Source organism: Catharus ustulatus, chromosome 17 (assembly GCF_009819885.2).
Source record: "Catharus ustulatus isolate bCatUst1 chromosome 17, bCatUst1.pri.v2, whole genome shotgun sequence".
Classification (NCBI taxonomy): Eukaryota; Metazoa; Chordata; class Aves; order Passeriformes; family Turdidae; genus Catharus; species Catharus ustulatus.
In genome coordinates, this window is record NC_046237.1 from 2,965,648 (window position 1) to 2,977,005 (window position 11,358).

At 41.4% G+C, this 11,358-nt stretch overlaps 1 protein-coding gene across 2 annotated transcripts; it reads left to right on the forward strand.

Moving 5' to 3' along the window:
- Positions 1 to 631: 631 nt before the first annotated feature.
- RAE1 (ribonucleic acid export 1) lies at positions 632 to 8,104 on the forward strand. 2 transcript variants are annotated; one of them, XM_033075208.2, is made up of 12 exons: positions 632 to 701; positions 1,113 to 1,209; positions 1,337 to 1,441; positions 2,018 to 2,110; positions 2,511 to 2,597; positions 3,018 to 3,104; positions 3,344 to 3,415; positions 3,906 to 4,013; positions 4,317 to 4,423; positions 4,521 to 4,596; positions 5,114 to 5,308; positions 6,795 to 8,104. In XM_033075208.2, the coding sequence occupies exons 2-12, from the start codon at positions 1,120 to 1,122 to the stop codon at positions 6,879 to 6,881; spliced, it is 1,107 nt and encodes a 368-aa protein (XP_032931099.1). In that variant the 5' UTR covers positions 632 to 701; positions 1,113 to 1,119; the 3' UTR covers positions 6,882 to 8,104. The 2 variants fall into 2 exon arrangements, with proteins under 2 accessions (XP_032931099.1, XP_032931100.1); XM_033075209.2 differs by lacking the exon at positions 632 to 701 and adding an exon at positions 796 to 811.
- The last annotated feature ends 3,254 nt before the right edge of the window (positions 8,105 to 11,358 follow it).

The following is an 11,358-nucleotide window of genomic DNA, read 5'->3' on the forward strand; positions in this document are numbered from 1 at the left end:
TATCTCAAGAAGCTATAAATCTTCCAGCAATCAAATTAATATTTGTCTTCGATGAACAAATAAGAAAGTGGATGTTTCTGATTAAGAATTTAATAAACAATCCTGTTAATAATGCACATCATAACAGAATCCCTTGTCCATTTTATTTATTGAGTCGGCTATAAAACAGTAAAGAGAAGCAGAAAACCGTGGTGATTGAAGTGTACATTAATTTATATGTGAGGGAGTCTGACTGCATAGAAATTCCTCCAAAACTGATCTCCACAGTCATCAGCATGGATCTTACAGATGCTATTTTCAGTAGATTTATTTAGCTGAGTTTTTCTACGACTGTTCCACCAGTATTAAACGTGAACGAAACGTCCTTTTTATTGACAGTACAGCGGCAGAGTTACAACAGGCACTGTAAACCCAGCGCTGCTCCAGCAGCCGCCGCACCACAGGACGCTGATGTCACCTGTGGCTCAGGTACATTGCCACAAGCAGCACCAAGAACACGAAACTATTTCCCCGCTCCAGCAAACGCGGCCCGCCCGTGTCCGTGCGGGGCGGGGCAGGACCGGGCCCCGCCGGAGCCTCCCGGGCCCCCCCGCCAGGGCGCAGCCGCGGCCCCGCCCCGCGGCGCCTGCGCAGCACGCGCGGCCCGTCCCGCGCTCACCGCCCCGCGTCGCAGCGCCCGGGCCCGAGCGGGCCCCGCACCGGTGCGTGAGGGCGGCCCGGCCCGTGAGGGGGCTCCGCAGCAGCGCCCGAGGGGCCGCCCCGGCTGCCGCCCGCCGGCCTGAGGGAGCCTCGCGGAGCCGCGGCCTCGGGGGTGGGCGGGGAGCTCCGGGTGGGGTGTGCGAGGAGCTCCGGGTGGGTGTGCGCCGCAGGAACGGCACCCTGGCCGGGCTCGGGCTGCCAGGGATCCGCGGCAGGGCGGGCAGCCGTGGGGTGTGGGGGATCCAGCAGCAACGACAAGTATCCTTTTATGTATTTATTTTATTTCACTGTATTTTGTTCGGTATATTGGTGTATCCCTGGGAGGCAGCCCGGCGTGCTGGTGTGGTGGCTGCGGTGAGACGCCCCGAGCACGCTGGAGGGCCTTGCAGGGCTCAGCCTGTGACTCTCCGCAGGGCAAGGATGAGTCTGTTCGGAGCCACGTCGGGGTTTGGTACCGGAGGTACCAGCATGTTTGGCAGCACGACAGCAGATAACCACAACCCCATGAAGGTACGTGTGTCAGCCCCCTGTGCTGCTGTGCGTGGCAGTTTGTCTCAGCGGGACCTACTGACTCATTTTATAGAAGTAATAAGAGCTCAGTTCACAGTTTTCAAAAGTTGTCTCCTGTCCTTTGTAGGATATTGAAGTAACATCTCCACCTGATGACAGCATCTCTTGTTTAGCGTTTAGTCCACCAACGCTGCCGGGTAATTTCCTCATTGCAGGATCGTGGGCAAATGATGTGAGTATTCTCAGTTAGACATGCAGATGAATAAAGTGTCTAAACTGCAAAATGGGATCTTAAAAACTCGTGCAGGGCACCTGAAAACCTAACGTGCTGAAACACTGCAGAATTTATGTCTGGTGCCAAGGCACTGAGTCTAACATAGTTGACAACTCATCCACTTTGACAGCGCAAACGCAGAAAGATTAAGTTGTTGATAAGTTATCATAACAGGTTATTTTGGTTTGAAGGAAGAGATCCCTTCCCAGGGAGGGAAGACAAATGTGGACATGTTTTCTAAGTGTTGTGTTCTGCCTAGCTGAGGGTTAAGGGTTCTCCAGGACAGTGTGGTGAGGGGTTACAGGTCTGCAAGGCACTCTAAAGGTGGAATTGAAGTTGTGGGATTCAGTTTTGGCTCTACAGGTGAAAAGAACATAAACAGGAAAAATAAGGTATCACTAGTTCTGAAAAAAAAAGGATTTTGGTATTTATAACCATACTTTTTGTTGGATAAACTAAAGCTGGGGTCTTCAAGACAAGTCTCTTAAAATTCCTGTTAATATGGTTTATCTGCATTTGTTTCTCCTGTTACAGGTTCGCTGCTGGGAAGTTCAGGATAATGGACAGACAATTCCAAAGGCTCAGCAGATGCACACAGGGCCTGTACTAGATGCCTGCTGGAGTGATGTATGTTGTTATTTTAAAACAAATGCACATTTTTAACCAAAAATCTACATAAATTGGTGTGTGGTTTGCAGGCAGATGAGTGCCTCATGTAGCTGCAGCCCATGGCTATTGCATAGACTTAAATTGCTGTAAATGTGTGCTGAGAGTGTCCTGGAGGGATAGCCTGGCATGGATATAAGAAGGCTAAAAGTGAGTGTAAAAGTGTATTAAAAGCTAGATAAAACTAGCACTGTTTGTTCTTTTATGACATAGTTATTAATAAATTTGGGTTTATGTTTCTTCTTTTTCTTGCAATTCCTGCATATGTTACATTGATGTTACAGTGTTGCTAGAAGAGAATAACACTTGACAGTTTTCCCATAGGGCCTGTTAATCTCTTGGTTTTATTCTTATGTTTTAGGATGGGAGTAAAGTATTTACTGCTTCCTGTGATAAAACTGCTAAAATGTGGGATCTCAACAGTAATCAAGCAATTCAGATTGCACAAGTAAGTAAACCCCAAAGTACTAAATGTATTTTTTTCTATTTTTATTAAAAGCTATCTTTCTAATGTTTATACTTTTTAGATAGTGAAGTGCACCTGAACAGGTGATCAGAGTGATTTAGAAACCCTGTGCACCTCTTTCCTCTGTTTTACTTGAGAGCTCTTCCCACTGCTGCAGTGATCTCACTAAGTCACCCTGCTGCGTTAGAGGGGCAAAAAATTTTTAAAAAGTCATTCAATTCACAAAAACCAGCTTTCTACTGCAGCAATAACAGAATTACAATTTGCATTCTCAAATTAGAAGTTAATGTCTGTTAGTAGAATATGTAATTGCAGTGATTAAAATTAATTACTAGTTATAATTTAAGAAGAGTTAGTCCCTTTAATGATTGCTTCTTGCATGTTTGTCCTTTCTTTCTTCAGCATGATGCTCCTGTGAAGACTATCCACTGGATTAAAGCACCAAATTACAGCTGTGTGATGACAGGAAGCTGGGATAAAACTTTAAAGGTATGATATTTACCTGAACAAATGGACACAAAGTGCTTTAGTAATTTGTGTATAAAAATATTTATGTGAAGTGAAAATATTTTATTGAGCTCTAATAATTAATAGAATGGCCTCACTTCAGAGAGTTGCACTTTTCTGACTATGACAAGAATGAAACAGTTATATTCTTTCTCCTGTAGTAATTTAAAGTGTTTCCTGAGCTCCAAGTGTAAGTTTGTTTATGTCTCTGCTCCCATCAGTTCTGGGATACCCGTTCACCAACACCTATGATGACACTGCAGCTCCCTGAAAGGTGCTACTGTGCAGATGTGGTAAGTCAGGACATGTGGTAAACTGCTGCTAGCTGGGTAACTGGGAGTAGGAATGAATTTTGGGAGCTTCTGTAGGACAGGACTTGAGCACTGTTAGTGTTTGTTGTCTGTGGGATTGTAGTACTAGAACATAATCTGATCTTGGTCTGGAAAATAGGGATTTCCATCATATAAAACACACTTGGTGTTCCTTTAACATCATAAAACTCAGCATGAGGACTGACCTACCCTTAGTTCTGGGCAAGTTTGTAAACCACCATTGCACCTCACACTGGAAGAACCAGCTCTAATTAGAAGATTTTTGGTGTGTTTAATTTCTTAGTGGCAGGGAAAAGCTGACTTGTTGTATTTGAAGATATGTGAATAAATGAACTTTTTTCTTTATCTGCTTCCTATTTCCCTCCCTCTCATTCCTTAAGTTCCTCAGGGTATTCTGCCATGCAATTAACACAAGTGTCTCTCTTCCAACCTGTTTTACAACCTTATCCAGGTTCATCCAATGGCAGCTGTGGCCACTGCAGAAAGGGGTTTGATAGTCTATCAGTTAGAGAACCAACCTTCTGAATTTAGAAGGATAGAATCTCCTCTGAAACACCAGGTAAATAATAATTGTATTTATACAGATCCTTGACATTCTGGGCTTGACATTTTTTGTAAAAATGTGCAGTGTTTCAAAACCAAGTTATCTTAGCATGGCAGTGACCTGGTTTGCCATTGATATGTTGCTGATCTTCACAAGGATGTAGAAATTTAAATCTGTTGAGAATTTGGACAACAGTAATTTGAGCTATCTCTTGACCTTGCTGGTGGTTTTGCTCTACCTTGCATTGATGACTTTGAGGCTTTGTGTCCTTGTGGGAAAGATGTCTCTAAAAGTCCTTTGTGTCTTTCTGAAATTCAGCATCGCTGTGTTGCTATTTTCAAAGACAAAGTGAACAAACCAACTGGATTTGCCCTTGGAAGTATTGAAGGCAGAGTAGCTATCCATTATATCAACCCCCCAAACCCGTAAGTATTCAATAAAACATCTTCTCTTTATTGCTCAGTTCACAGTGATGAAATTAAAAAGCCTTTTTTTAAAAAATCTTTTAAATTTCCTTTCCAGTGCAAAAGATAATTTCACTTTTAAATGCCATCGCTCCAATGGAACAAACACATCAGCACCTCAGGACATCTATGCTGTGAGTATCCAACAAGTGTCACATAGGCACTGTACCCTCCTCATGTAAAATTGGCTCTGAGTTGCTTGTTCTCCTTGACCTTTCATCTTGCCCAAGGCTGTCTTTGACACATTTAAAAACCTGCCATAGTCAAAGAGGAAAGGCAAATTTTAAAACTTCCCATAAAACAAGCACTAGATCAACCTTTCACTGAATCTGCTTGGCAACAAGTAGTGTTGACACTTGTTAATTTTGCAGATATTGAAACAATAATTGTGTAATGGCATTATGCATTGAATTATTAGCTACTAGGCCAAAATGATGGTGGTTTTTTGTTGCTTTGGTGGTTTTTCTTTGGTTGGTTTGGTTTTTTTTTTTTCTCCAAAAAAATGTTAAAAATTAAGAGCTGTATCTAGTTGAAATTGAGTGTATTTACTCTTGTAGACTTCAGCACATCTTCTGTGAGTGTTGCCATCACCTGTTGCCATGGGTGGTGTTTCACATGGTGTTTTACAGGATGTTCTCTGTGGTTCTGCAGGTCAATGGGATTGCATTCCACCCTGTCCATGGCACTCTGGCCACAGTGGGCTCTGATGGCAGATTCAGCTTTTGGGATAAAGATGCACGGACAAAGCTAAAAACCTCAGAGCAGCTGGACCAGCCAATATCTGCTTGTTGTTTCAACCACAATGGCAATATATTTGCTTATGCTTCCAGCTATGATTGGTCAAAGGTAAGAAGGGCTTGGACTCATGGTTATACTTTGAATTAACAACTAAAACTCTTCTTTTTGTGAGGCTTTTGCTGTTTTTTATAAGTAGTGGGTGAATCTTTCTGATTTCTAAGAGAACTTAAAATGGCCTTTTTGGCTTCCTGATGAAGTGTAACATTGAAACTGGGAATTTGTGGTGTTTCAGCTTCAGTTGGACAAGGTTGCTAAACGATGCTGGTTTACAAATGTGGATGAGCAAAATGTAAATTCCCTGATTCAGAGATTGCTCTGATTGCTCACACACCTTGTGCTGTGGGCAGTGTCACAGGGCAGTGACACCGTAACAGCTTCCCACAGAGCTTGGGAAATGCACATCTCTGCTGCTTGTGCAGGGAGAAAAGCTGTGACTGTGATTATAAACACTTATCCCAGTGTTTGAATGCTCTGTATTAAATTTTCACTGCCACTTAGTGAGACATTTGATAGTGCTTATTTATGTATTTCTCTTCCACACTTAACAATACAGATGCAGCAGAACCACAGCAAGCCATGATCTGTGGAAAATCAATTCTTCCTGATAGCTTAAGGAGGGAGGGCAGCAAGCTTGAAATGTAACTAATTTTCATGGTGCTTGGAGGATATTCCTTGTGGTTTTGAATGGAATGAGTGCAGAAATCACATAGATCAACTCAACTGCATGCCACAGAGAGCTAAATTTTAATTCACTGCATTGCGTTTAGTCCTCTGCCCACATTAAAATATTTGTTGGTGCCAGGGCAGATGAATTCTTCAGTCCTGATGCCTGGGCAGCCTGCAGTGTCACTTTTCAGATCTGTAAAACCAGTATTGAGTAGTAAAACCAGTTGGTGCTAAGCACTGACCTTCCTTCCCAGAACCATTTCTTGTCCACAGCGTTGGTAATTTCCAACTTGATGTTGGACCTCAGTAGCTTTATTGGTGTTTGCTCTCCCTGAGTTGGATACTTGGGTATTAATTTGGTAATGTGTATGTAAATGATATGCAAAACAGGACATTTGCATATGTAGCTGGGAAACAGAAAACTCTGCAGTTGCCTGTAGAACTTGGGCCTCACTTTGTAAAAATGTGACCATATGTCTTTAAAAGATAGAAAATATAAAGTGAGGCTGGCTGGCCATTAAAGGTTTAGTTTTTCTCTGCCTTGAATGACATTTAAAAGCAATCATAGTGAGTTCTTAGGCTAAATCTCTAAAGTAGAACTTAGAGATACATGGTTATTTTTAAATTTAAAATATTTTATACTTCAAAAATGAGTAAGAGTCTCTTAAATTTTATTTTATAGTTCTTGTAATTGGTTGTTCAAGTAAGCTGTTCCTCCTCCACCAGTGTGGCCCAATATCTGGTCTTAAAGGATTTAAGACTAAATCTTAATAAACCAAACTGATGGAATATTCATATTCTTACATTTTAAATGAGAATGATATTTTTATCTTTGAAGAGAGTAAATGTAGATTATTTTTATTTTTAGGGTCATGAATTCTATAATCCACAGAAGAAAAACTACATTTTTCTGCGAAATGCAGCAGAAGAGCTGAAGCCCAGGAATAAGAAGTAGTGAGTCTGCCTTGAGCTCCTCTACTTGTTCTGCTCTTCTGCCATTTGTGCCCTGTTGCACCATGGTTCAGTCAACTTTGGATCACAAACATTTAGCAGGAACTGTAAAAATTACACTAAATGTATTCTAACTTGCTGGAGAACATTTTCCAAATTAAATACTCTGATGTGTATAAGAAAGAGAGGCTCCTATTGACATGACTTAACCACCCTCTGTTCCACAGCAATAATGAAATTGCAGCAAAATCAACATCTGGGGTAGATATTCCTGCTTTGAAGTGCAACCATTTGTATCTCTGGATTTATTTTGTTAGTATTACATTAAAATATGTTAATTATAATAGTTCTGGAGAAGTTGTATAAATACTGTATTTTTTGTAAGTACTTGGAGAATCACCAGTAATTCTTCTCAAAGGAGGCTTGTTTTTTTTCTTATTAATAATTCAGGGTTCTTTCATTGCTTTCTGGTTTTTGAAATGGAAGCATTGTCTGCTGTATGCCAGGAAGAAATGCCTTGCAAATAGTTTTCCCTCCTTTTTTAGATGACTAGGAAGGTATGTGAGGGGCCAAGAGCAGTGACAGAAACTCAAGACAGAAGATGGGCCCAGTGCAAACTTTACATTTTTCTGACACTCCTGCAGTGGACATGACTTCTGAGCAAACTGCTTTTTCTAGTTCAGTGGTGCCAAGTGGTGAATAGCTCAGAGTTCAGGAACATGAGCAAACCTTTTAAAGTTTTATTCATGACCAAACCAATGTGTGCAAAATCCCTTTGACCTAAACTTGTTTGAAGCTGACACCTTTTAAAGTTTTAAGTTGATTGTTTCACATCTCTCTTAACATGTTTTCTCCTGTAACAGGGTGTTCAGGACTGAAAAAAATCCTCATTTTTATATTAACTAGAAAGTAGTGCTGGTGAGCTTCATCCTGAGCAAAAATGCTGTGAAACAAAATGAGTGGGGCTTTCTGACTTGAATCTACCACTGTTTACTTTTAACTAGCCGGTTGTATACATGCCAAAGTTTTCTTTTTGGAAGTGAATGCTTACTATTCCTGTCTAACTATTGTTTGTTTGATAATGACTGAATAAAAAGGGGAGGGGGGAGCATGTATAGAATTACATGGCACATTGTACAAATTCTCTGTGAACCTGTTATGGTTTCATGCTGATGGTTACGGATTCATGCTACATTTCAAATAAAATTTTTACTAAATGCTTTTTTATATTCAGAAGTTCTGTTATAATAATGTGAGCAAGGCAAAGTGCTTCATGTTTGAAGGCAGCTTCTTGGCCTTTCACTGTAACTCAGGGACATTTGCTGAAGTCAGGTCCTTTTCCTCCAGCTGCTTGAGCTGAGAATCCAATGTATTTCCAACTTTATTCCACTACGGATGATTCCTGTGGGTTTGCCTCAAAGAATGGGGAGAACTGGTGTGAAAGGCCTTTTGTTCTGTGAGATGAATCAAGTTCATTGCTATTTCAGCAGCCAAACACCTGACAACGTGAGTACAAATGAATCAGACTCTTCAAACTCTCCAGCCCACTGTCTTTTCACTCCAGACTCTTCCCTGTGTTCATCAGATCTTGCTGGATGGATATTTCTTGTTTGGTATAGAGGAAAATCCTTTAAATACACCCAACTCTGCTTTGTTGAGGGATTATCTTTTTCTGTTTTATTTCTTAAGATAGGGTTTTTGGTTTTTTTCCTGCTACCTCTATGTTTTACACAGTTTTGGATTTCACATTCATGCACACTTTATTTTCTTTAAGGTAGGAAAGAATTCCCAGCACTTCCATCGGTAGCTGGTCACTTGCTCAAACATTTCTTTGGTTTCTGTTGATTTTTTCCCCTAAGGTTGTGATTGTTATGCAGCAATCTTTGGTTGTTAGCACATTTTTCCGGAGTTCCCAGTTAACTGAATGCCACCAAGCAACTGCAGGCTCAAGATTAGGTGCATGTGATCACTGAAGTGTGCAGAACTCCCACTGGTATAAACAGGGAAGAGTGGAATGTGTCATTGTTAGGTATTTAAACAAAAGGAGATTTTTTAAAAGCAAGAAACAATGAGAATGAGTGAGAGAAAATAGATGATTTGAGCAGGTGCATTTCTCTGGGATCCAGTGGAGCTGCACCTCCTCCAGGGGCCAGCACGGGTGAGTCCTGTTTCATAACACATTCTGTGTTAATATGTTGAGAACTTAACTCTGCTGGACTGAATTTCTTTGTCAGTGAGGCTTCAGAATTATTTAGTCATCACTTGCTACTTGTTCAGACTAATTTTAGGAGGGCATAGTTTCCATTATGTTGCTGTGCACATTAGATGTGTTCAGCTGGGAGGAGAGGCAGGCTTTGAGCTGAATTGTTTTCCATTACCCAAGTTCAGAGAACACATTAGCAATTTGCTCTTCCCTGGAACTGATGTGAGGCTCTGTTGTAAAATACACACAGCTGTGGACCCTTCAAGCATCAAAAATGAGAGTTTATTCACACCCTTTAAAGTGTTAGTGCATTTCTGGAAATGTATTAATTTACTATTCTATAGCAGTTACCTGTCAAAAAAAACTGAGTGAAGGATGTAAGATTCTAACACACCCAAAGCTAACCATAGGAATGCTTGATTTATAAATTAACTTATTTAGTTTTCTGAAAGTTTGCTGTCGATGTATTTTATTGCAGGAAAATAATCTTTGGCATAAAGAGCAGCCCTGAAAATGGGAACATTTTGCATTTTCAGATGAGTTTCCTGCTGCTGCTCTCACATGTCAGTGGTTTTGCACATTGGTTTAATGAAATGTAATTCAGAAAACGAAATAATTGGCCAAGTTTGTCTGCTAAAGCCTTTCACAGATGAAACAAGACATGTTTGCACAATGCAGGCAGGCAGAGTATTGATTTACCATCTGCCACAGGAAATGCAATCCTGAATTGGTGAGTACTCCAGTTCAGCTCTGAGGCCAGAAAAGTTGGTCACTGAGTTGTTCTGCAGAGAGGTGTGGGTTTGAGATGGAGGTGGGATTAGGTGTATGTGGGATATTTCAATAAAACTGTTGCTTCACAGCTCAGTTTAATGGTGAAGAAGAGCTGTTAGCAGGTGAGTGTCTGAGCAGCTGCCCACGATAAGGAATTGTGTCAGATCATTATCACAGGATTTTATCCAGCCTTTGAAACGATAGAAACCACTGATGTCCAATTTGTTTGCTTTTTGAGATGAACTTGAGCAAAATGAAATGCCTGTTAATTTTTAAGTCTCCAGACTAGCTAAGTACCACGTGCAGTCATTTGGGTAAAACAGATTTATTCCAAAAACCTCTGATGCAGATTCAGTGTGTAAAGCATTTCCCCTGGGTTATTCAGCTTTACCAGCCAGGTGATGATCATCATCAGGAGCTGCAGCACACAGTGATGACTGGAACAAATTCAGAACAACAACAATTCCCCCATAACTTTCTCTACCCCGGCAGCTGCAGGATGCACAGAGTGCTGCAGTTTGGAGCCCTTGCTGTAACTCTGCTGTGGTGCCAGGTGATGGCAGTGCTGATGGCTCCTGAGCTGAGCTTGCCCTGCAGCCAGGGTTCGGCACGGAGCTGGAGTGCTGCTGGAACACGAGCTATAGTTATTTGTAAAAACAAGAAATCCCAAAATACTCAGGGAACCAGAAGAAGATGGAAATAATTTCTATTTTTTAGTTTTTCAGGAGTGTACCTGGTATCCATAAACATAAACCAAGTTTTTAGAGCTAACCATGCAATGCTCTTTCAGCTGCTCAGTGAGTATCTGACCAAGCAGGTCGTGTATTTGTTCCACTTCTCTCACTGTCAGGCCATGAAGGTCCCCTGAACCAAATCAACCAAACAAATTTCTTTTCCCCTCACTGCTGGCCACCTGATTTCTGGGCTCCAGGCTGATTCCTCCCTTCCTTCTGGCCAGCACAGCCAGGGAAGTGTAACAGCACCCAGGGCTCTGTAGAATTACAGAGTTAGATTCCTCAGTGGAGAGCTGGGACCCAAAGTGCTGCTGGACAGTGACCTGTGACCCTCATGGCCATGGGACCTCCACTGTCCTCTGCCTCCTCAGGGCTGGTGACTCATTCTGTGACATAATTCCATATGATTGTTACATTGATACACTGAACCCTGTGTTAATGTCCTCAGACCTGCAGGGGGTCCAGGCTATAAGAAATTATAAATTCTGTATTGTGCTACTTTCAGATTGTACCTTATTGATGCTACCTCTAGAAGTCCTGTGCCATACTAATCATAAATTCAGTGCTATGCTAATCAGAACATCCTGCTGAGAAAACTTTGATTGTAACTACAGTTTAATGTTATCTTTATTCTACCAAAGACCCCCAAAATAACCCATCTGTCCCCTTAGTGTCAGGTGTAACAGGTGTCATTCAAAAGAAAAAAAAACCAGTAATATTTGCACTGACAGAATGTTTCTTTGCACACCTTGGGCTGTGAGTTGGAGTTGGTA

Excerpts from the sequence above, each read along its gene's own strand:
- RAE1 (XM_033075208.2), top strand. The coding sequence starts at position 1,120 with ATGAGTCTGTTCGGAGCCACGTCGGGGTTTGGTACCGGAGGTACCAGC. Across the intron at positions 2,111-2,510 it reads TAGATGCCTGCTGGAGTGAT|GATGGGAGTAAAGTATTTAC; the intron begins GTATGTTGTTAT and ends CTTATGTTTTAG. Across the intron at positions 4,424-4,520 it reads TATATCAACCCCCCAAACCC|TGCAAAAGATAATTTCACTT; the intron begins GTAAGTATTCAA and ends TTTCCTTTCCAG.